This window comes from Cricetulus griseus (genome assembly GCF_003668045.3).
Source record: "Cricetulus griseus strain 17A/GY chromosome 1 unlocalized genomic scaffold, alternate assembly CriGri-PICRH-1.0 chr1_0, whole genome shotgun sequence".
Taxonomy (NCBI): Eukaryota; Metazoa; Chordata; class Mammalia; order Rodentia; family Cricetidae; genus Cricetulus; species Cricetulus griseus.
The window spans coordinates 269913845-269938294 of NW_023276806.1; the positions used below are offsets into that span (position 1 = coordinate 269913845).

Consider the following 24450-nt stretch of genomic DNA (forward strand, 5'->3'; position numbering starts at 1 on the left):
CTTGATAGTAGTTTGAACTGTCAGCATTTAGGCATCTGGACCTACCTGCCTCCACGGACACACTGAAGTGTTAACAGTTGAGAAACTTTTATCCTTGGTCACATTAGCAATTAGGATATGGAAATTAAATAACCTGGCTTCAGAGCATTATTTAGGTTTAATCAACAGTTTATGATACAAATCAAACCATCTCAGAGGCATGAACCTTTAAGGAATCACGCTTCACAAGAACACAAAACATTTATAGTATCCCTTAAAGTGCGGGGGAAGAGATTACAGGAACCAAACGTACCTTTCTGTGCTGATTTCTTGGGCAAACTTAAAAATGTCTTGAAAATAGCCCTGAATGCTTTAAGCTGAGAAAGAAACCTGGCTAAAGATACTGACTGATCTGCTGTGTAACAATCTGGGGGCAAAAGCCACTAGGTTGAACCTGAGCAAACAGATGAGCTTATATCTTAGGGCTTGTTGGTGAGGCTTGCCACCACACCAAGGTGAAACTGATCACACAATCAACTGGTGTGTTTAGCATAGAGAGTTTTTTGTTTTGTTCTTTAAATGACATGTAGTCTTGCTTTTAAAATGGCCTTCGTGGTCTTGATTGGAGATGCTCTATAATTAAAGTTGGGAAGATGGTTAAAAACTTGAAAATTTAGGTGTATTAGATCTTTAAATAATGAAAGCTTCTGGGAAGAGAAGTATTTGTTTAAAAGTTACTGTAATGTGGCATTACTTTATAGTTGACAGTGTTGGATAAACAACAACAATAATACTGACAGTTGGCAAGCCTGAATCCAGTGGGAAATTACAAGGAAAACACTCAGGTTTTGAAATCCCTATTTAGACTTTCTATATTGGTGAAATGGGGATGAAGGAAGGCGATGCAGGGGGAGAAAAATATTAGTAGCCGCTGTAAATTGAATCTCAAATCCTAGTGCTGTTGGAACCAAAAATGTGACCCCTTACTATAAAATACAGATCCTTGATTAGCAGCCATTAGCCAGAGGACTGTTGAGGGACCAGAAGAAAAGGAAGGATTTCTGATGAGACCATGCAGATTACTGGTTATTAGAGGCACTGGACATTAAGTATTTAGGTTTAGATTCTCAGAGTAAAGATGCTAACAAAGACATGATCGGCTTGCTTTGTAGGGTAAGTGGGTAGGTCAGATTATTGTTTTGGGTTTAAAAGAAAATGGGAAAAGGTTCCCAGTAGAAGAAACCTTAACACTATTATTTTGCAAACCATTATCTGGTATCTTGGGGGGAGGCTACTTACCTATTAAATTTAGATTGCCTTGGAGTCTTTACAGGTTGGTGTTCACCTATCTTACCTAACAAGCTATTTTGAGAATCACTTCTAGATCCACTGAACTTGTGACAAATAATCTTTCCAAATATGGGCAATCATCTGAGAAGCCAGGACTGGAGAGAAATGAGTCCTGGGGTAATTCCTGCAACCACCCATTAATGTTGTCATAGGCAGTGTCTGAGCAATTTTGATCTGAAAGGATGATAGCCCTCTGAAAAAGTTTTCTGTGGTCATAAGATTAATCCTGGAACCCAAAAGTCATTTCCAATTTGACCATGCCGCCACACTTTCCACAAAGCCACAACTCCACTGAGTCCCAGGCCGTGGTCAGAGTTCTGAAAGCAGCCCTGAGGTTGTCATCTCCAAGTAGGCACTTGTTTGTAAGTATTTGTTTACCGGAGCCCACTCAGGAGCAGAAAGAAGCTATAGGCTGTTAGGGGGGATGGAACAATGAGTCAGAAGGCCTCCCAACTTTCACACTAATTCAAGGGGGAAATCCCTGAAGACTAGCTATGGCTTATGAATGGAGACTATAGTGACCCTTGGTATCCACAGGCCAGAGAGGCAACGTGGAGGTCCTGTGCTCGCCCCCTAGCTGGAGTGACCTTTTGTTCTTAGTTCACAGACAGGAATAGCTGTTTTAGTTCCACCCAGTAAGTACTTCATAAATGACTTCTATAGCAAAAATATTGTTGAAAAGTATTTATTTACACCATAGTCATAAACAATCCATTATCTGAACTCCAGTTAGTGGTTTTATGTTAGAATAGATTGTTTATTTTTCCACAACTATTAAGAGCTAATGAGCAAATCAGCTGCAGTGACATTATGCACATTCTCATCTGAAATTTGACTACAAAGGTAACACTTTTAAGTCACAAAACAGAGCATACAAAAATATACTTTCTAAAAAAATTCCAAATATTAATAGGCAGAAATATACAGCCATACTTAAACCCAGGGAATGATTTTTTTTTCCATTGTAAGGCATCTTGTATACATGCAGACCCTGTAACACTGCCCACATCACAAAAGGCACAGAGGACACTTCCAACACAACTGCATGCATCCTATGTACACCCCCCTTTAAATAAGTTAACCACTGACTCATTTCAAGAGATCATAAATGCTTTACATTTTTTTCCCGAAGGTTCAGAACTCGGAGAACAGTGCACATCAAAAATACACAAAATCTGAATGGATATACACTGAAAAAATAATCTTTGTTTCTCAACAAAAAGGAGCCAATATTGCTTTGCCCCCCCCCCACCATTGCACTTCTGTTCTCTGAGTTTTTAGTACATATTGCTTAAGGGTTGAGACGGCTAGATACACATCAATTCACTGTTCTGGGGCTACACAGAATACCGCAGCCCAGACCAGGCTCCTCTAACTGTACAATTTTTCCCCCACATCAGTCCCAAGCCATAAAGTGCAATGTCAGTTTTTCTTAGTCTTTTTTGCTGGCCTCACTCAGAGGAATCAGCATCTCCCAACCTCTTGTAGAAAAAGTCTCAGAACAACTCTGGCATCCAGGGTCAAAACAAAGGGAAGGACTAGCAAAACCTAGTGAGAAGTCAGTCAGAACCAGACCGGCAGCCCTCTAGTCCAGGGACCCTCACCCAACCCTCTTCTGGCTCCCCATTGCTTGGAGTGGCAGTCAACTTCCCAAAGAGAGAAACGGCCTACATTTTAGGAAGGCCCTGTGTCTAGGAAGGTGGAGCAGGGCCGGGCTCCATCAAGGTCCTTTGCCGAGGATCACAGGGAGGAACCAGGAAGGGTGGTAGTGTTGCGCAGCTCAAGTGGACGGAGGGCCTCTGGGGCATGGAGAAAATGGTGTGTCAGCCAGAGCTTCATCTCATGGTGTCCTGGTCCGAGAGGTGCAGGCCAGTGGTCCTCCAATGGTGCTGTTACTGCACAGGCTGCCTCCTGCCTGCGAGCCCCCAGGACCTGAGGCTGACGGCTGGGCAGACGCAGATGAGGAGGGGGCACTGCTCTTCCGCTCCTTCTGTCGAAGGTGGATCTTGGTGTGGCGCTTCCTTTCATCACTCCTGGCAAACTTGCGGCCACAATAGTCACAAGCGAAGGGCTTCTCCCCGGTGTGGGTGCGGATGTGAGTGGTGAGGTGGTCACTTCTGCTGAAGTTTCGCATGCAGATCCGACACTGAAAGGGCTTGTGGCCCGTGTGGATTCTGATGTGCCGGGTCAGCTCATCAGAGCGCGAGAACCGCCTGTCACAGCCTTCTGCTGGACAGGGGTAGGGCCTTTCGTGAACTGGTGTCTTGCTGGGCCTGTTCGGGTACTTTCGAGGCCTCAGGATGGGCCGCAAAGGCAGGTGATGCGGGTTATAGGGGCTAGTAGTCACTGCTGCAGAGCCACTGCCAGGCAGTCGGGGTCCCTCACTGCCTCCACTAGCCCCTGGTCCGGTGACTCCAGCACTGGGCCCCCCCAGAGTAAAATTACGGATGGTAGAGAGTGGAGTGAGCGGAGGGGGGACCCTCAGGGAGTCCAGAGGGCAGGGAAACGGCTTTCGATCAGGGCCAGCAGCACCATGCGGATCTCTCTGGCACGGAGATGGAAAAAATCCAGGATAGTCTGGGATCATAGGAATGAGACCTGGGTCCATGGCTGGCTTGGGGGATGGGTAGGAAGGAGGTGGCTGGTAGGCCAGAGAGGAGGTGGAAGTGGTGGGTGGCGACAGGAATGCTGAAGGGTCCTGGTAGAGATCTCCTGTACAGCCCGAATAAGGAGGTGGTGGTGGTGGTGGAGAGTACAAGTGGTCCAGTTCAGGCTGGGTCTGGGACATGGTACACACACCCAGAGGTCCCGTTGCCAGTGGGTTGGGGGAGGCAGAGGTGACGCTGGATGAGGCTGTGGTTGAAGCTGGAGGAGTGACCCCTTGCAAGATGCCCGCACTCACAATATTGATGATGCCTTCGGGATAGCAGCTGGCACCAGGGTACTGGGGGTCAATGGAGAATTTGCCCATGTACGTGAAGGTCTGGTTTCTAGGTGCAGAGATGGGAGCAAAGCTACTGGGATATGGGAGATCCAAGGGCCTCTTCTCTCCAGTCATGTCAATGTTGATCATGCCATCTGGGGAGGGGAGGCAAGAAAGAGAAGGAACAATGAGAATGTAGCCAAGAACCAATTCACACACGCGCACGTGTGTGTACGCGTGTACACACACACACACACACACACACACACACACACACACACACCATGGCCATCCCCATTTCAGGATTCCAACACTATAGGGCTGAAGCAAAATCCAGCAGGTGGGGAAACTGAGGCCCGGAGACAGTAAGAAGACGTTAGCTAGAGTCTGAGACTATCTTCGAGAAAGCAGGACGTGTCCCTCCCCCCCTGTCCCCCAGCCATCTGTGACTCTAGTCCCCAATAAAAAAAACACCCAATAATAGCAACAATATCAAGCAATTTCCCATCTGCCTCGGACTTCTTTCTCACTCCTTTGCCTTGTGGTCGGTCCCACCGCCGAGGCAACGGTACAGACACCACTCAAGATCCGACCAATCCCAGGCGAGGCTGAGAAAGTGCCAGCCGCGGGAGAGGGGAACCCCAGAACTGGTAAGTGGGTGGGTGATGTTCCCACTGCTAATTCTTAGTGCCATCTCCCCCTCCCTCCCTCTCCCGCTGTGCTTCAGCTGACGACTGCCAGTGGGAACCCAGGCTGCGGAGGCAGGAGTCTAGGTTTCCCTTCCCTCCCAACATCCTCAGCCTTGCCCGACACCCGCGCGTCTCCGTCTCCGCCCCAGCCCAAGACCTGAGGTTGGGCTTGGAGGAAGGCGCGGGGACTGCGGGGGACGACTTTACACAGCATCGCCTCGGAGCCTGGCGCACACTGGTGCCTGCGCTGGCCTCCTTCAGCAGTCTCAGGACCGCTTCCCGCTGTTTGCCCTGCTCGGCCACCCTGTATTGCTAACCCCCTTCACTTTGGGGCGATGCGCAAGTGGTGTGAGTGCCTCCCAGTCGCCCCCGAAGCGCAACGAGCTCCGAGACCCTCCCGAAGGGGGCTCTGCCCAGAGAGCACTAAGAGCGCGCTTCCTAAGCGCTCCCCTGCCACTTGGCTCTCCAGACGCGCAGCTCTTGCCCGGACTCCCCAACTTTCCCGTCACTTTAGCCCTATCCCAGAGACGCAGAGACTGGCCAGTGGACCTGCTTCCTGCCTGGCAGCCCAGTAAGGGTATCCCTCGAGCCCTGCGACCACCCCAAGTTGGGCGCACCAAGGGCGGCAAGCATGCCAGTAGCTTTTGGTGACCAGGTGCATCTCCTGGCGCGCACAGCCCGGGCGCCCTGGTCCCTGTTCTTTCTTGCTCCTCCTGCACTCACTTCCAGTCTTCAGAGGCAGTATAGTCAGAGCCGTCCACCACCAGAAGCCCCTATTCTCCCCTCCAAGTCCCACCCACCCACCAGCTCCGAAGAGGACACGAGGCTTACCTCCGGCCACTCCGTTCATCTGGTCAAAGGGGACTCCCAGTTCAGCATTGGGGAAGATGGTCACCGACGGGGCGGCGAGGTCTTCCACCGGGTAGAGGCTGTCAGGCAGCTGGTGCATAAAACCACTGAGAGTTACTGGGATTTTGTCTACGGCCTTGGCGGTCATCATTTGCTCCTCGCACAACCTGGAGACCCAACTCCCTCGCTACCTGGAGTGCCAGAGAAGCCGTTTTTGGAGAGGGTTTGGGCTGAACCTGGGTTGGTATCTCCTTTTGCCCTCCACACTTAGAAAAGACCACCACCACCACACACACAACAAACAAACAAAAATAAAAAAATAAAACCTAACAGAAATAAAACTAGCAAGCAAGTTGTTAGCTTCTTAAGGAAGAAAAATGGCTATGGGCCACTGACTCTCTCCTGCCTGTGATCCGGCTGTTGGGGAGCCAGGAGTTGCTGGTGTAGTGTTATTATAACAGTCAGTGTGTCCCCTCGCCCAGCTATTAATCAATCGCTGCTCTCTCAGACGGAAAGTGTTAGGCTCCGAGTATTTATGGGCAGGTCTTCAATACCCGTGACGTCGCTGCCCATATATGGACTGAGGAACAGGGCTGGGCCAGGCAGCTTTTGCCGTCACATGGCCAATTTGCATACGGGCTTGGCAGTGCGGGCTCAGCCGAGCTCCCCGGGAACGGCTCGCCGCCGCCGGTGGACACCCTCCGTGGTCTGGAGCTCTAGGCCCCTACTGCAGCCGGTACTCCGGGCTGCGGAGTCCAGCTGGGGGAGGGCGCGATCGGCGACCCCCCGCGCGGTAGCCCCGGGTGAACGCGCGGGCCGCGATGGCAGCTCTGTCTCTTGGGGCCGGGAGGAATTCCGGTTCTCCGAGACTTTCCAAAAAAGGAGAAGATCCGGTAGTGGCAGCTCCGCCTCCCCGGCCCTTGTTTGGGAGCCATTCCGGAAAATTAAACTTCGGAAAGAAACCGAGCGGAGCCGAGACACTAGAGTCAAACCCCTCCTTCACTTTCTTGGCAGCTCAAAACCGCAAGCAAAAAGAGACAGAGAGAAAAAAAAAAAAAAACTACCCGCATTCACGGAAGCTGACTGCCTTTTTCTGAATTACACGGTGGAAAGTAGTGTCTGGTGATAAGAGTGAATGCGGTCTTGCTTTTTTGGAAAGTCTGTGCTATTTATACAGGAGCGAAAACGGAACAGGTCTGGGTTGTTTGTTTGTTTAAGTATTTTAGGCACCTTAAGGGTAGGGGTTAGAGTAGAGTATGGGGCAGAAGAGCTGCGGGAGCTTCAAGAGATCCTCCGCCGGAGGCACCCCCTTCCTCTGCCCGCGCCCCCCCCCCCCCGGCTGCTGCGCAGTGCGGGCGCCCTTCCCGGCGTGTCTGGGCGGTCAGCTGCGTGGGGGGCGACCAGATGGAGGCTTGGACACTCACTCTGCCCGACGCGCGGGCGCGCGCGCTCACACACACACACACACACACACACACACACACACTCACACTCCACTTCCGCTACGCACTCTCCCTCCCTCCTCCGCTGCCCTCTTACACACCCACTCACACACCTTACTCTACGCACCACATGCCTCCCTCTTGACAGCGCGCGCGCCTGTGTCTGCCTAGCCGAGAGGGTCCCCAGGAGCCAGACAGGACATCCTGCGAAGACACTGTCTTCACCTTCACAACCTCTCCTAGTCCGCAGCCACCAAGCCCCCCCCCATCCCTGTGTGCACACTTCCCGGGGGTGGGGATGTGCATCCTATCACTCGCGCCTAAGGTCTACCCCAGGAATAGTCTTCCTCTCCTTTACTTAGAACCTGCTCCGTGCTGAGTGACAACAAATGGCGCAGGTTCGAGTCTCGGTGGACCCACACATTTCCCTTGGCAATGATAAACAAACAAACAAACAAGCCCTTCCAGTAGAAACCTTAATGTTAATTTTCCAAAAACTTTCGAGAGACCTAAACAGTGGCGCATGCTGGCTTTCTGGGCTCCCACCTCCCAAAGCTCCCAGCCCTCACCAGAAGCGCTCGCACTGCGCGGGCCGGGTTCCCGAAAACCCCGGACTCCCGGACCTGCCTAGCCTGAGATCTTTGACGCGGGCTGGGAAATTGCCCTGCCCTTCTCAGTTCCAAAGTCAGGCTGAGGAGAGATCGGGCGCGAGCCCCGCGGTTCTCTTTCTTGCCCCCCTTCCCGGAGCAGCGAGGATACCCGGGCGGGCAGGAGCCACGGCGCCACGCCGTGGATAGAGAGCGGCGCTACAGGCGCTCTCCCGCCGATCACCTGCGGAGCCCGCGGCTGCAGCGAGCCCGCTCCTGCCCCTCCTGGAGTACGGAGGTCAGGGCCACCAGAGCCAGCTCGGTACCGCTCTCCCAGCAGCTCTTTTCTCCCCATGCCAGCCGCGAAAGTTGTTCTCCCGGGAATGGTCATCGCCCTGACTTGAAACGCCCAAAAGCAAATCTCGGAAAGTTTCTCGATCGCGCTGTGCGCGCTCTCCTTTCTAATTGGGGATCAAATTCAAAGGGGACAGGAGAGAAAGCTCAGCGAGGGTGGAACCTCTATAGGTGTCCCACCCTCTACAAAAACCCTGCAAAGCCCTGTTTAGAAACGGGGGAAAGAAAAGAAGAAATAGAAAATCGCGTTCTTACCACGTGCGCCAGCCCGCTCCGCCTGCACTCTGGCCGGTCCCTCGGCCCCCGCGCTGACCACAGGCAAGACGACGCCTCGGAGGGGAGCCCGACTCTCATCTCCAGCCTGGGTCGGGAAGAAGGGGGGAGTCGGGTTATGCAAATAGAGGTCCCGGCCGTGGGGCTCGGGTTACAGCCCCCCACCAGCCTTAGAGGTGAAGCACCCACCCGCGGCCGGCGCGGGCTTGGCGACTGCTGGCGCTTCGCTGCCGTCGGTGCACGTGGGCGGGAGGATTGCAGCAGCCGCCCCTCTTACAGGCGCTGTCGCCAACCCCGCAGGCTGCCGCCGCGCGCCGCCCGGAGGGGGAGCTCCCGGGCAGCCAAGGGAGCGGGGAGAGGGAGCCAGAGGAGGGCAGGACCCCGACGAGGGTAGAGCTGGAGCGCGGGAAGCTGGCCGATTGCGGTTACCAACCTTCGCGCAGGAGGTCAGTGGTGGTAAAACAGGGGGTTCGCACAACCGAGGAGTCCAGAAAGGGGGAGCGTGGGAGCGGGGCACCCTATGGAAGCCGAGCCTTCCAAGAACTCTCACCCTCTCTTAAGAGCTTTCCTGGATCCAGCTGTTGGAGAGCAACAGCGTCGGGGAGGGAGCAAGTGCCAGTAGACGCTAGCTCCCCAAGACCTGGCAGGCCAGGTTCTGGAAGGTGCCCGGAGCTAGCCCTCCTCTCAGTCCTTTCACAACATCCATGGGGAACGCACCTGTGGTGGCTTCTAATAGCCTTAACTTAACTTTCTTCTTCCTCCCTCTCTTCCCCCCCCCCTTTTTAAGTGTCTCTTTAACTACAAACGCTTAAATATGGGCAGCTTAGATAATGGAACAATATCAAGAACACATATTTCAAACCAGCCACCGCATAGACAGATGAGTTCGGAAACCCTAAAACACTTGCCTAAAGTCACGAAGCTGGTGATTGGTCCAGTTCAAACCTGCTACCTCTGGTCTTCAGAATCCGAGTCCCTTGGGCTGGACCTTGTGTGGGGCGCTCAGAACTCTTTCAGAAGGTCTGCAGTTGAGTGTTGAAAGCCTGCTTCACCCCATTAGGGAAGAACTCGTCTTCATCAATTTCATCTTTCTATGGCATTTCAGAGGAAGGCAAAGCTGAAGTCGCGGGGGGGGGGCGGCTAAAGGCAAGAGAGAGGGGTGCTGTTACAGATAGACCCCAACAGATACTGGGGGAATTTAAATGTAGAGACTCCGCAGATGTGTATGATGGAAGGAATGACCAGGCTGGCCAAACCCAGCCTATTAATGCTGCTATCTTAAGAGCACCCAACCCCACAGTATCCTTCCTGGAGGCAAGGAGGGTTAAGAGGAAGGCAGGGGTGTGATTCTGTGCTGAGGCAAGGAAGAAACCCAAAGAGACGTGGGAGTCAAATGCAAAGGTGAAACCAGGGTCCCTACTTTGAAGCATTTGGACTTTTGGTGTTTAGATAAAAAATAAATACAACAAGAGTGGTCAAATTGCCCATGTAAACGAGACATTCCAAAACATATGGAGTCAAGAGGAGCAACTTGCTACCAGGCTTTAATTTGCTTTGTCTAAAGGAGGAAAAGTGAAGAAAGCAGGGGAGCTTCTGTGCTTCAGGCTTGTTCCTGGGGCTGCGGTGGGGTGGCCTATGGGTCACTGGGAGAAGGAGACATCTGGCAGGTCCTAAGGAATGCCCTGTCAGAGTGGTTTGGGACTTTTCTTCCAGTCTGCCATTTTCTTCCAGGCTGCCATTCACAGTGTGGTGACAGGATGACAGCTATACTCAGGAGACAGGTCAAATAATTTACCACATGCATTTTGATGCGCAAAGCAGCGTGTTTGAATATCTTCACACACTCTTCCTTCTGTGATGTCATTTTCATCCCACCTCTAACTGCTGGGGCAGGGGGAGATGTAGTCACGTTAGAATCTGCCTGAACTGTAGACACAAGCAAGGACTAGATCTCCAATCCAGATGGCACACAGATGGATGCTAACAGCAATATCATCATAAACATCCCTTAAGTGCAGGGCCTGGGCGAGGGTGGGGGAGGAAACAACTGGGAAATAGTTCCCTACACCCAGTATCCCACTACAAGCCTGGCACCCTATGGATTATAAACCTACCTCAGGCCATGACCAATGCAGCTGTGGAGCCCAAGCTAAGAAGTGTCGTTGGCATAAATAACATGGGCAGAAGACCCTTAGGACCGTATTTTGTAGACATGTCAGTGCTGGCTCAAGAAATGGATGTCTTTAAAGATGTTTCTTGAAGATCTACTGTGTCCAGCAGTGTACTAAACTCTGGGGATACAGTGGTGCCTACAGACAGGGCCAGTTCCCAACCCCATGAGGTTTGCCTTGCCCATCATGAGAACCCATCATCACGGTGACTGTGTTTGCTCTCAGCAAACAAAGATCCAATGGTGTTTCATGGCTGATCAAATCCCAGATCTGAAGGGCATTTGAGGATTGGGGGCAAGATCTATGGGAAGGATGCTTCAGGGAGAGAGCAGATGAAAGGCGGCTTCAAGGTGGGAGAAAGCATGTAGTAGAGAAAGTCCAGTGTGGGTAGACATTCTAGGTCATCTTATGTGCCTGACATTGAGGCTGATGGTAGCCAATACAGGCAGCTGTCTTGTGGGTACTCTAGAAGGCTTTAATCTCTACAGTGTACCTCTTGTGCTATCCCTATTTTTTTTTTCCTGGAAAATGGCAGGGGCATTACAATTTTTTTTTTTTTTTTTGCATTTGAGTTTTTTCTTGACACTCAGCTTCCGCAGATGAATGAGAACTTGCCAACGAGGTTTCATCCAGGAGAACATGCAGAGACACTTAGTGACATCAGCGTTGTGTCTCTGTGACTTTTGTAATGAAATACTTTCCTCGGTTGTCAATAAGGAAATGACAAACAGCATGAGTTTTGTCTCATATAAGATGAAATTGTGCTTAGGTGCAGCAGAGAAACGACGTGTCAAATCTACAGGTCACTTTACTATCCCTGGGTTAGAAACAACAGCAACAAAACCCTAACAGGTAAATGAATGTACCCATGTGCATGATTAAGACAGGTACATTTCAACCCAGGGCCCAACTTAACAAATGACAGTTTGTCAGTCTGGTCATAAGAGCTCAAAACCAACCCTCCCTCCAGATCATCTCAGTGTGTGCTTTTGTGTAATTTAATCTTTCAGCTTATATAGTCAGTATTGTCCATGAGGGAATGAAAAATGAAAGCCATTAGGACTAGGGAACCCATCCATGTTTTATTTTACTAGCCTGTTTATATTGTCAGCTTATGGGAAGTAATTCTTTTTCTTTTGCAACTAATGTCTGACTCATGAAATTTTTGGTTTTATGTTTATAAAAGGATCAGGCAAGGCAGAGTGTCTATGCCTAAGCAATTCTTTCATATCGTTTAAGTACAAATATTCTTGTATTCCAACTGAATAATCTCACTAAGAATGTCACCATTTATTATGGTTAAGATGATGGGTTCTGGTCTTCCATTCTCCCTCACTGGGCGTACTTTAACACATTTCATAGCTACTCTGTCCTTGTTTCTTTGTCAAGAAAGTGAATGAAATGACCCTTTAGTTATTGCAAGGATTAAATACAGTGATATAAAGCTGACAGCACACTACACTATTGGTGAATTGTAACTATCCACTATGTGTTAGTTATTAAATTATTTCCCATCACTGAAGGCCATTCACCAGGCACAACTTTATCATTCTGAATTCATCACTGTGTTCCTCAGAACCAACTTGAAAGACACAGCTATTCTTTCTTGCTTCTTAGATGGGGGTTCAAGGCTTAGAGGAGGTACATGACCCCCTCAAGTCATCTCAGCAAGATACAGAATGAGAAAATGGATTCTGCTGTGTTGGTCCCAAAGCTGTGTTTTGAGTTTGTGCCATACACAACACATATCAAATAAAAGCAGAACAGCTTTTCTTCAGACATTGAGGAAGAAAGATTCATGGTATTTCTCCCAAATTCTGAGTTTCTGCTTCCAAGAATAATGAAGACACCATTACTGAGAAGGTTCGTGCTTGGGTTGTGAGGAGGAAAGGGAACCCCAGAGGTGGAAGTCTTTGAAATATGTTTTTTAAACAGGTTATACCTTTTGAAAAACATCTAAGCTCAAAAAGGCCAGTTACACATTTAAAATGACCTGATTAACACACATTTCCTCCAGAGGGATCAAAATACCTAACAGCTACATTGTTCTTCAAGGAAAAATTGGGATATGGAAGTGATTGAAAGTGGTACACATGTATAATTTCAGCATTCAGGAAGCTGAGGCAGGAAGATGTCAAGTGTCGTGCCATCCTGGGATGTATAGTGAATATAAGTCCCCTGTAAGAGGCATTCTTTGTCTCAGTATGCCCTGTGAAGTTGTCTTGTATGATCTTCCCACATGTTTTCTATACTACTGTTTTCTTAAACTATGTAAGTCACCTGAATTCAGAAGTATGATTGCTGTCTGTGTTCCAGCCAGTCGAGTTCTGGATGGGAACACAGTGTCTTCCGGGCAGTGAGAGAGACCTCATAGATAACTCCTAATTAGTTCTGCTGCTCTTCCTGCCTGCTATGGCAAACAGTTTCCCTTCAAGATAACTGTACTTCAGAGCAAGCCAGGGACCCCCCCAGGAGCTGCCTTTGAAGAGTAAAAAACCACTCATCTCTGAGCTGCCACCCTCATCAGTCAGGGTAGAGACTACAGTCTCTGCCACCAGCAGAGAAGACCTCTAAGACCAGATCTGCCTCGAAACCCTAAATAAGCCATTTCTTTCTTCCTGATTCTTCTCACCACCTGCCACAGGCAGGAAACCTGGTGAATTCAAAGGACACAGAGCAAAGGGACCAGAGACCTCTTCCCAGGTCTTCCTCTATCACTTGAGAAATGGCATGATTTAGAGTTGATGGCTGATCCAGGGAGAAACCAGTTGTGCTTCTTGCCATCCAATCACTCTGGACTGCCATGGTAGACAGGCTTTTCATTTCCCTATTTCTTGATACTTCTTAATCATAAGCCACTAATCCAAGGAGGCATGACATTCCCTCATGCCTGCTGTAACACTAAATAACAACCCAGATGGCTGTGGACTTCAGAAAGAGAATTTGAACCTTCGTGTTGTGAATGAGAACAGTGTGGAGGGCATAGGGAGAAGGGAGAAGAAGATGCAAAAAGGAAGTGCGAGAAACTGACACCCAGTACAGAGCTGGATAAAGGGAAAAGCAGTAGGTTAGAGACTGCATTATTGGCTACCCATCCATAGCAAGGATGCTTGCAAAATAAATAAATGATGATGGTGATTTGTATATATTAAGTACTGGAGAGTACTAAGCATTCCACTAAACTGATTTTGCCTGATTCCTCTTGTCCTGCCCACCATTTTATGAAGTAGATATCATTATTCTTTTTTTTTACTTTAAAGGAACAGGAGCCAAGTCACCAAAGCTCAACTCCCTGTTCTAATTCAATGGAAGTAGAAGAACTATGAACCCAAGCAATCTAATGCCTCAGTTCCCAGTACTCACCCCACCTAGCCTGTGTAACTGGATACACCAGCTCCATTCTCAGAGCCTCTGTTTCCCCATCCTTTTAAAGATGGGGACTGGTGTGTCTGACTCTACTGCTTATGGCTAGGGCATTGTGGGATATCCCTAGTTGTTGTCAGCCAGGGTGGTTGCTGGGCTGCAGGGGAGAATATAGATGAAGGTAAGGAAGGAGGCCCAATTGGCTCTAGGACAGAAACTTTGAATTGACAAATCCCAAGGCTCCTTCCAAGTGATCCTCCCTCCTCCTCACATTAGGGGGTGGTCCAGATCCTTTCCATACTGCAGAAGGGGGGATTCCCCAGACTAGCCTTTGGGACTAGTTCCTTTCGCTCTTCTCTTGATGCTTAAAACAGGCTAGACACACAGTCCTACTACCAGCAATTGACAAAACTGTGTTTCTGCTCTGGGGATGTTGTACCTGATAGGCTGCCTTGGTTTCCTTGGGGTAATCCTCTACTCACAGGGCAATCTTCATCTACAGTCTTACAAGCACACAGCAGTGTCTACCCTGGTGATGTCCGTCCCAGAGTTTACTTTTTATAAACAGGATTTTTCAGGCAACAGCCCATGGAAGCTTCGAAGAGGGGGGCGGGGAGTGGGGGGAACGGGACTGGAGCACTTTAGATTGTTTTCTCTGATTGCATCTCATGAAAGAACACTGAAGACATGCCCAAGTGGTTGATTTGGCTCCACATCTGTTAGCTCAGGAGCACTAGGGATTAACAAGGCCTTTACAGGGTACTGTGTCATATTACACAGGCATTTTATCACTACTGTGTGTTTACAAATAATGACAAATTCACCTGTCCACAGGAAACTGTGTGTGTATATATGTGCATGTGTGTATATGTATGTGTGTGTGCATGTGTGCGCGAGCGTGTGTGTATGTGTGTGTGTGTGTGTTGTGTGTGTCTGTGTGTGTGTGTCTGTGTGTGTCTCTGTGTGTGTGTGTGTGTTCATGTACACTCAGGAGAAAGCTGCACACCAATATTTAAGCCTAGTACACTTGGCTCACTGTCTCCAAGGTTCCTGTTAAGGGGCTGTGGCTAAATAGTCCAGTTAGCCAGAACAAGTGAGTGCAGGGACACAGGCTTGTCACACTTCCAAACATCCAGACAAACTTACTGTGTTCCTTAATCTCTTCATTGGATATTTATCAAGCACCTTCTGTGTGCAGGTAACATTATAAGTGCTTGAAAAGTGTCAGTGAACAAAACTCTCTGAAAGTTCTTGTGGGTTTGTTCTAGGAACCAAAAAAGGGAAGACTCGGTTTGTAGCGTCGTCCCCTTGGCTTCAGCCAGAATCCCATTTAAACCACCCACACTTGGGTAGGTATCTCTCCTAAGGCCATTGAGGAAGAATACCAGACTTGCTTTGATAACTCATTCCGGTGTCTACTCTCACAAGGCATTCCTCAGAGATAGACTACACCCCCTTTTCATCATGAATTCTATTTTGTTTTCTCCTTGGGAGACTTGAAAGGACTTACTCACAATGTTGTAAGAACCAGTCATAGACTGGACTATCGCCGTTGGCTTTTTCTGTTCCCTATGGACAAAATCTCAGTTCTCAGAGTCAGTCTTGGGGTTTGGGGCTTTGGGTCCATTTCCTATCTAAAGCAACATCTTGATGAATTTCCTGACTACCCAGGCTTCCCATTGTTGAAAAGTCTAATAGTATTGTTTTAGACGCTACTTGATCCGTTCCAAGCCCCTCTCTCCCACCCAGCAGCTTTTCAGATGCACAACCTCTTGGTGTTAACAAGCCATGTTCACCTCCCCTCTGCCCAGAGAAGCCAAGTGAACCCCAAAGAGGTCAGGTGACTTACCCAGGGTCACACAGCCAGAGAGGGAGCAGAGGCAGCATTCTCCACCATGGCTCTGGGTGCCGAATTTCAGTTTCAGTCTGTGGAATGAGAGTCCGAGTACTGGTTGGGATGGCCTGGGCATGTGGATGCTTGTGCAATGGCTGAGACACTGGGATGGCGAATGGCCAGTTATCATTTAGGTCATGTGTTTGCTTCTCCACAGCTGTAACTGCCCCTGTTCATACCCGGGTATCCTATTATATACAGCAATGAGAACTAGTACTGTAAAGGTGAAAAACAGTCACCAGCCAGCCAGAGCTTAGCCTCACAGTCATTGGAAGCAATTCTGGGTCCCCCTACTCCTTAGTTCCATCCATTGGAGACTTCACTTGTCCCACTTTTATGAGGCTGGCACTGACTCGGTGATTGCCACCCTCTTAGTTATCTTCCTGTGGCGCAATCAGAGATTGTCATCTGTGTGGGGTGGCTTAAGTGTGGCTGGGTCTCAACTGGGGTGACCAGCCTGACCAGGGGGAGGGGACAAGCCGAGCAGCTTTCTAACAGACAGCCTTAATGGTTTTGCGTTTCCCACACTCTGTTAACCTGTGCTCAGAGAAGCTCACAGTATCATTTGCATTTCTGGCTAAAATTTGGCCCCATTCTAACCTGTCTACTGGATAACTTGCCTATCCCCCATGCTTCCCCAGAGGACTAATCTCCCTGAGGGTCATTATCCTGCCCAACCCTTAAGTATTCCAGGCCCCTTCCTATTTTAGAATCCATGTACTGGCTGTCCCTTCTGTCTAGAGCAGTGGTTCTCAACCTGTGAGTCATGACCCCTTTAGAGTCAAGTGACCCTTTCACAGGGGTCACCAAAGACCATCAGAAAACAAATAATTACATTACGATTCATAACAGTAGCAAAATTACAGTTATGAAGTAGTGACAAAAATAATTTTGCCGTTAGGAGTCAGCACAACACGAGGGACTGTATTAAATGGTTGCAGAATTAGGAAGGCCGAGAACCACTGCTCTAGGCCTTACCTTTTGATCACCCTGTGTTCAGGTCTTGTTCAGGTATGTGAGCCTTCTCTTCTCAGCCCTCCCCATAATCCCAGGCACCATGCTCACTGGCCAAGCTTCATTTTTCTCACCAAGGGTTCATGCTTAGTGAATCTCTGCCCCATGAGGGCAAAGACCTCCCTTGTCCTGACCATCACTGAGTCCCCCATCACCCAGGACAGTTCTGGCAGAGGACAAAGCAAGGCAGAGTTTGTTAAATGAATGGATGAGGGAACAACGATGAGCCAGGTTTGGATCTACAGCCTCATTTTGGTACTTTTAGTTCTCTTGAGTCCCTGGGTCCTCATCTGTGTACCAGGGCACCAGACAAAATGATAGCCCATGTCCTACACAACACTGCCTACCTGTTGTTATCTGGCCCTGAGGATTTGTGGGGAGTGCAAGGGCTGTGGTCTCAACCATCACCCACCCATACTAGATGATCTAATGGAGGCAGCACAACAGGAGAAAAGGGCCCATGGAAGAGACCTCTCTCCATCTAAGGACCCAGGCCATGCTTTCTCCTAGGAAGAGTTTGGATGATCCCGGGAGGAAATTTTTCCTTGAAATCAATTTGAAATAACTCCTATTTGGTGTCTTGCTCATGCCAAGGCATTTGAACACAAAGGAGGCAAACCCACACCCAGATAGATAGAAATAAGGGCAATGTTAGTAAGGAAGTGAGAACTATCTGTAGCCACCTGGACCTCTTTTCACCATGATAAAGGTGGCTTATCGTTTGTTGAACTCCAGTCCCCAGGAGTTCAGTAACCCCTCCCAAGGGATGTTCTGCTTAAGGCGATGTAGAAAATGATCGAAAGGAAATAGTTAATAAGAGGCAAAGGAGTTGTTTTGTTCCCAGCTAATTAGAGTTCAGAACCATAAAGCAATGTGCATTATTTCATCCATGGCAGTGAGGGCTGCATGTTGTTTTTGAATGAATACTGCTAAATTTCGGTAAGTAAACACCATTATTATCAACATTTGGCTTTGAATATGCTAATAGCACTCCTGTAGGCTCACTTTAATTTCGGTGGTGTATTTTAATTTGGGCTATAGAAAGGAAACCATAATTTATATAATTTTTAGAAAATCAAAAATAGGTTAGCTTAATTACAGCCTGGTTATTTAAAATGCACGCACACACACAACTCAATGCACGATGTAAAAGGAAAACGGGCTTGCAAAGAAGTTAAGTAAAAAATCTTATCACCGTGGTCCAAAAGTATCTAAAATGTCAGGAGTCACTTGTCACTGGCAGTTATACTAATATCATCTGTTAAGCCTGGGGTGGGGGAGATACTGGCAAAATCATCCGATGTTTGAGACCTGTAGGGTGTGGAGGCTGGTGTAAGAGCTTATAAGGAATAAAGGATGAACTAGAACCCTTGACTCTTGGAACCAGAATTCTAGCATAGAGGCAGGCAAGTGTACAAATAAGGAGAATGCTCACAAGGAAGTTACAATCAGACATGTTCAAAACACCCCCTAGAGGCTTGAGGAGGGCTGGGGACAGTCACAGGTGTGGAACAAATCACCCGAGGGCCATTGACTGTTCCTGCCCTTCATAAAGGACGCACCTGTCTAGATTGAATATACTGGGATGCCAGTGAGAGATGGTCAGTAAACATCCATCAATGATCGATGCATCATCTGATTGATAGATATTTGCTAACAGGGAACACATTACAAGTATTTTGGTAGCATTATTGGACTCTGGGGATTTACTTGGAAACTGACAGACTCTAGCTCCTGTAGATGCAGAGCTGTAAACATGAGTTCTTCATGTATTTATCACCTTTAGTTTTCTGGGCAAAGACTGTGGGACTCAGCCACGGGAGCAAAAAACAAGATTTGCATACACCACACACACACACACACACACTCACACACACAAGTGAAGAAGACCATATTTAGCAACAGCTAAACTTTCTTTTCCCTGGAGAATATTCTGAGAATAAACAGGTGGTTGTGTGGCCCCACAAAGGAAGGACTTGTGTCCACAATCACACCTGTCTGGTTTATCTAGTCAATGGATAGGAAGTAAGAGTCCAGCCTTGCAAACATCACTGGACTAGCTAAGAGTTTGGGAAGATGCCTCAGCAGTTAAGAGTGCAGGTCTATCTTCCAGAGAACCCTGATTCAATTTTCATCACCCATATGACCACTTACCATGGTCTGTAACTCCAGTTCCAGAGGATCTGACACTCTTTTCTGGCCTCTGCAGGCACCAGGCATGCACATGGTAAACAAACATCCATACAGACAAAACACCCATAAACATAAATAAACAAAGAAGGGAGAAAGGAAGGAAGGAAGGAAGGAAGGAAGGAAGGAAGGAAGGAAGGAAGGAAGGAAGGAGAGAGTCAGTTTCCACATCCCAAGACATGGTAGGTCCCTGAAGATAGGCTTTCCTTAGGCAACTAGAGATTTGGTCACTGGTCCCTCCACAGTTGTCATTCCCATCAGATGGCCATCTGTGGTCTGCATTCAGTATGCAGTCAGAACCTCTCAGGGTTGTCGTCATCAATGAGCCAGGTGCTGCCTCGGTTTATACCTCCACGGAGCTCATACATGGAGTGCAACCTCAGAGTACACTTAGACTGCAGCGGCTGAATTTTGAGAGCCAGGGAAAACTTGTTTCACAACAACGCAACTCTTTGACTTAGGAATAGACACCAGAGAAATCAGGAAACTGCGATACATGGGCCTCTCTAACATCATACCCTACCCCACTTTCTGCATCAACCATGGCTCAGCCTGAAGCCCAGGTGAGAAATGCAACAAAATGACAGGGACTTTATAAGAAGGAAAAACATGTCCATGGATTTCAGAATAGGAGATAGATTATCTATCCTTCAATAATTTTTTTTAAAAATGAACATTTTATTGGTTCTGTCTCAGTAATCTTAATTAACTTTCAGAAATCTCCAGCCGTAACTGCCACCTATCATGCTATTAGAGACAAAATGTGATGGACATAGATACAACTAAATGTTAATTGGCATAATTACCCAGTTAATATTTTAAGACTTGCCGTTTGCGTTTCTCTGCTTCTGTGTTCTTGTGCTTTAGGCTCATTATGAAGCTTTGTTTTATTTTTTTATTTTTTTGCTTTTTTTTTTAAAGAACTTTCTCTTCATCTCCCACAGAGTTATTTTTTTAACTTTGGGTTTGCAAGTTATTAGTCAGAGATGATAATAATAATTTTTCTTAAAGTGCAGGCTGCAGCTGAGAATTTCCAAACGGCAGTGAGTCATGTCTGGAGTAGTCATTTATCCCCAGACCTCGGAGAGTCAGATACTATGCCAGGAAGGGGTTCAGGATCCCCCACTCTTGAACAGAGCATCTGTGTCATGACCTCTCACCACATGGGGACGGCTGCCCTGGGCCAATCAGTGGGAGCTGCTGTGGTCTTGCAAAATAGGTCTCAAAAAAATGTATCCAGTTATCATATCCCCTTACCTCAGTATCACTGAACATGTAAGGTCCCAAACTTAGGCTCTATTGCTACACAGTGACAGAGATTAATGAGTTCACAATATAATCTATTGCTACACAGTGACAGATAATAATGGGTTCACAATATAATCTGGACTTTGGGATGCTCCAACCCTGGCAGTGTTCTGCTTGGTTCAGAGATTGGCCTTTCCAGGTTGAGTTATTATTGTATTTCATATTCCTGTTTCTGCTGTGCTCCTCTTTGTTTGTCTTAATCAGCAAGGGGGCTGAGGAAGTAGCCCAGTGGGTAAAGTGCCAGCACCCATGTAAAAAGTGGAACGAGCACCTGTAGCCCAGCACTGGTGTAGCAGAGGCAGTCAGACTCCTGGAGTGTGTTAGCCACTTGGTGAGATTCAGGTTCAGTGAAAGACCCTGTCTCAAAGAATAGGTTTGAAACAAGCTGAGGAAGACTCTGGGAAATGTAGTAGAGAAGTGTGATCCAGGCAGGAAGTGACATAGCAAGGAGACTCATATTTAAGCAAGGAGAAACAGGAAGTGTCCCTTTTCCCCTCCACTCTTCCTCCAGCAGCACAATGTGATCCACCAGCAAGGAGGGACACCAATGGAAGGTGTCCAATAAGATAAGTCTTATAAAATATATAGATTTATGATAATTAAGACTGAGCTAACAGATGAGAATCCTAGTCATTGGCCAAGCAGCATTTGTACCTAATATTAGTCTGTGTATTATTTTGTCCATCCACGCAGCGGGCAGAAATGGGGCGGCTGGTGGAGACCGCCCACGTGGCGGTAGAACTCGGGCGGCTTTATCATAACAGAAGACTAACATAGACCTCCAACCTCCACACACATTCACACTCACACACACACACACACACACACACACACACACACACACACACAATGCACCTGAAAGAGAAAATAAATATAAATATTTAAAAAGAAAACTATATTATTACTGAAAATTTGAAACCTGTGTCATTTGAGTAGAAAAAGTGAAACCATACAAATAGACACAATGTTGGAGTTTTCAGTCAACACAGGCAATTGTCTGCTATGGGAGTCTGTCTGGGGACCAACTCTCTTACCTGGGGCTAAAGCAGGTTCTTTACTGCCAGCTTATATAGTAAATAATATGGAGGAAACCAAAACAGCAGAACAATTGCTGACTAGTGGTCTGAGGTTCTGGCTTAAAGGAAGACAACCCAGCCCAACCTCAAGGCTTGGGGGCCAGGGACTCAACAAAACCACCAAGTGATGGGGTGGGCCAATTTGTGAGTGAGCTAGCAATAGCAAGATTTAAAAACAAAAAAAGTAACCTGCTTAGAAATCTTGAAAAGATATACTAGTGAAAACAATTTTTCATGTATAATGAAATAAAAACTGGATTAGAGACGGAAGATTATTGAATGGGAACACGGTGCCACAGAAGCCAGCAAGATGAAAGAGATGAGGAGGAAGTGGGCGAGAAGGAAACACTAAACCAACTGGGGGAGTTAGGACACCTGATGGGCACCTTGAGGCTCTTCAACTAACTTTTTATGTGGTCCAGAAGAAAAGAATGGGCAGGATGATATAGAAACATTGTAGAAAGAGGCCATACTTGGGCTTTTAGCAAGAACCTTAATGCCAAAAACAGCTGGCACCCACACCTTGGCTTCTTATACCAATCTCATGTAAAAGTAAGCAGGGCTCCTTCAAAAAAAATGGGGGAGAAGACATGCAAGATGGGTGTGGAGTATCTTGTAGGGCCAGAAAACAAGGGCATAGCTTCTAAAAAGACAACAATGGAAATATGTCAAAAGGATGCAGGAATCAGCTGATGTTTCCAAGGCCAAACCTGGAACACTTGAACAAAAACAAAATAGCATTGGATTGTTGGCCAAAGCAAAGAGCCATCTGTAAGTCTATATTGATATCGATTGCACTGATGTACCGTAGCCTAAACCATTGACTACACAGCAAATATGAAAAATGGACATGGCTCCTGTGGGGATGAGTCCCATACCACTGTTATAGACACTGTTACAGACACAGTGCTTACACAGTGGCTTTCTTTCAAACAGATAAAGAAGAGTCATTTTCTAATAACCTAGGCTATGGGAGACGGTCTCTCAAAAAAGAGTACACTGTGTGTGACCAGCTGGGGTAGGTAGATTCAATGCAATAAAACTGTTGAACTTCAAGAATAATGAGGGCAAAGTAAACACACCAAATGCCTAGAATTGTGACTTGAACTCATGGAGTTGCAATGAGAGAAGGCAGACAGCTGTGGGGGAAAACCCTGACGCCCTGATAAAATAAATCTCAACTTAGAAATTGTGAGGAAGAAATAGAACTGGGAAAATGAGTAAAAATGAAGTTGTTTTCAATTTACTATTTACTATCGACATGACTAAAAGAAAATTCTAAAAGGTAACTTTACAGGATTAGGTGGACCTACTATAAAACTGTACTGTCTTCAAGATGCATCGGTGGGACTGGAGAGACAGTTCAGTGGTTAAGAGTGCTTGCTGCTCTTCCAGAGGGCCCAAGTTCCATTCCCAGCACCCATTTTAGCTTCAGGGGCTCCCACACCTTCTACTGATCTCCAAGGGCACCTACACACAAATGGCAGACACTCACACACATACACACAGACATGTAAGTAAAAATCAAAGTAGAACTGGTTCACAGACAGTCAAACAGACCAGAGGAACGGGAACAGGATCTTAGACCCACACTTATATGGTCACTTGAATTGTGTTAAAGGTGCCTCTAAAATATTAGAGGAAAATGATGGGTCTTAATCGGTATTTGCTAGATAATTAGCCAGCCATATGTCAACAAAACAAAACAAAAACATCCAGCCTTTTAATCTTACCTGACACCATTTATAAAAATCCATTCAAAATCAACAGAAATAAAGCTGAACATCAGACCAATAAAGATAACATAAGCAAACCTTTTTGTGATCTTGAGGTGGCCATAAATCTACATGGCCCATAAAAACATTAAATGTGGAGGAAAACATCGATTATTTAGGCTCCATTAAAATGTAAAACTTATGTAAATCAAAAGACACACTACGAAAATGAAAACTCAGGCCATGGAGTTTGTCACATACGTATCTAAAGAAAAGCTTGTGCATAAAATATGATTGTAAATACTACCAGATGAGCACAGCGGCACACAACCAAAAGGACCAGAATTGGCATAAGACACCCCAAAACCAAGTTCAACACAAAGGAGATTTATTTGCCCCAAAGGGACAAAGGGCATGGAATAAGAGAAAAAGGCACAGGACATAGAGGACTGAGGGAGAAGAGAAAAGGAACATGGGAGAGGAGGAAGGCATATTTGCCCTGGAGGGGCAAAGGACTGCCTCCGGATAAGAGAGGAGATAGACATAGGCAAATGACAGTTTATAAAGGGAAAAACTACCCTGTCCCCTGTGTTAAGATGAGTTAGTTTGTTTTGATCGGACATGTTATTTAGGGTAGTCAAAAGGGGATTTTTGATTACTGGACTTCAATACTTTGATAGCTGGACCACTGCCTTAGGAGGAGGAAATGGCCAAATAAGGGAATAGACCTAATTAGTGGCTAGTTTTAGCAATGTGTGGTAGTTTGAATGTAATTGGCACTGCTAGCAGGTATGACTTTATTGAAGTAGGTGTGGTCTCTTGGAGGAAGTGTTACTGTGGGGGTGGGCTTTTTGTTCTTCTATGATCAAGATACACCCAGTGTCTCAGTTCACTTCCTGTTGCCTTAGGATCAAGATGTAGAATTTTCAGCTCCTTGTCCAGCACCATGTCTGCCTACACTACACACTGCCATGTCCCACCATGATGATAACGGACTAAACCTCTGAACTATAAGCCACCTCAAATTAAATGTTTTCCTTTATAAGAGTTGCCGTGGTCATGGTGTCTCTTCACAACAATAAAAACTCTAACAAAGACAGAATGTAATCTAACAGTTTAGCAAGACAGGCAGAATGAGGGATGAGAAAGGTCTGCCAGAGCCACATTTGCCATGCTTAGAACTACTAGAGCTCCTCACACCTGCCGACTCAGCACTCAGGTAGAGACAGGAAGATGGTGAGTTCAAGGCCAACGTAGGCTGCATAGTGAGAGG

General features: G+C 47.2%; 1 protein-coding gene across 4 annotated transcripts; it reads right to left on the reverse strand.

The window, feature by feature from the left end:
* Positions 1–1998: 1998 nt before the first annotated feature.
* On the reverse strand, positions 1999–6501 carry Egr2 (early growth response 2). Of its 4 annotated transcripts, none has more exons than XM_035450325.1 (3): positions 6345–6501; positions 5773–5881; positions 1999–4407 (listed from the first exon to the last, which is right to left on the reverse strand). In XM_035450325.1, the coding sequence occupies exons 2-3, from the start codon at positions 5789–5791 to the stop codon at positions 3170–3172; spliced, it is 1257 nt and encodes a 418-aa protein (XP_035306216.1). In that variant the 5' UTR covers positions 5792–5881; positions 6345–6501; the 3' UTR covers positions 1999–3169. The 4 variants fall into 4 exon arrangements, with proteins under 4 accessions (XP_035306216.1, XP_027250857.1, XP_035306215.1 ...); XM_027395056.2 differs by lacking the exon at positions 6345–6501 and adding an exon at positions 5982–6334; XM_035450324.1 differs by lacking the exon at positions 6345–6501 and adding an exon at positions 6187–6330.
* Positions 6502–24450: the final 17949 nt, after the last annotated feature.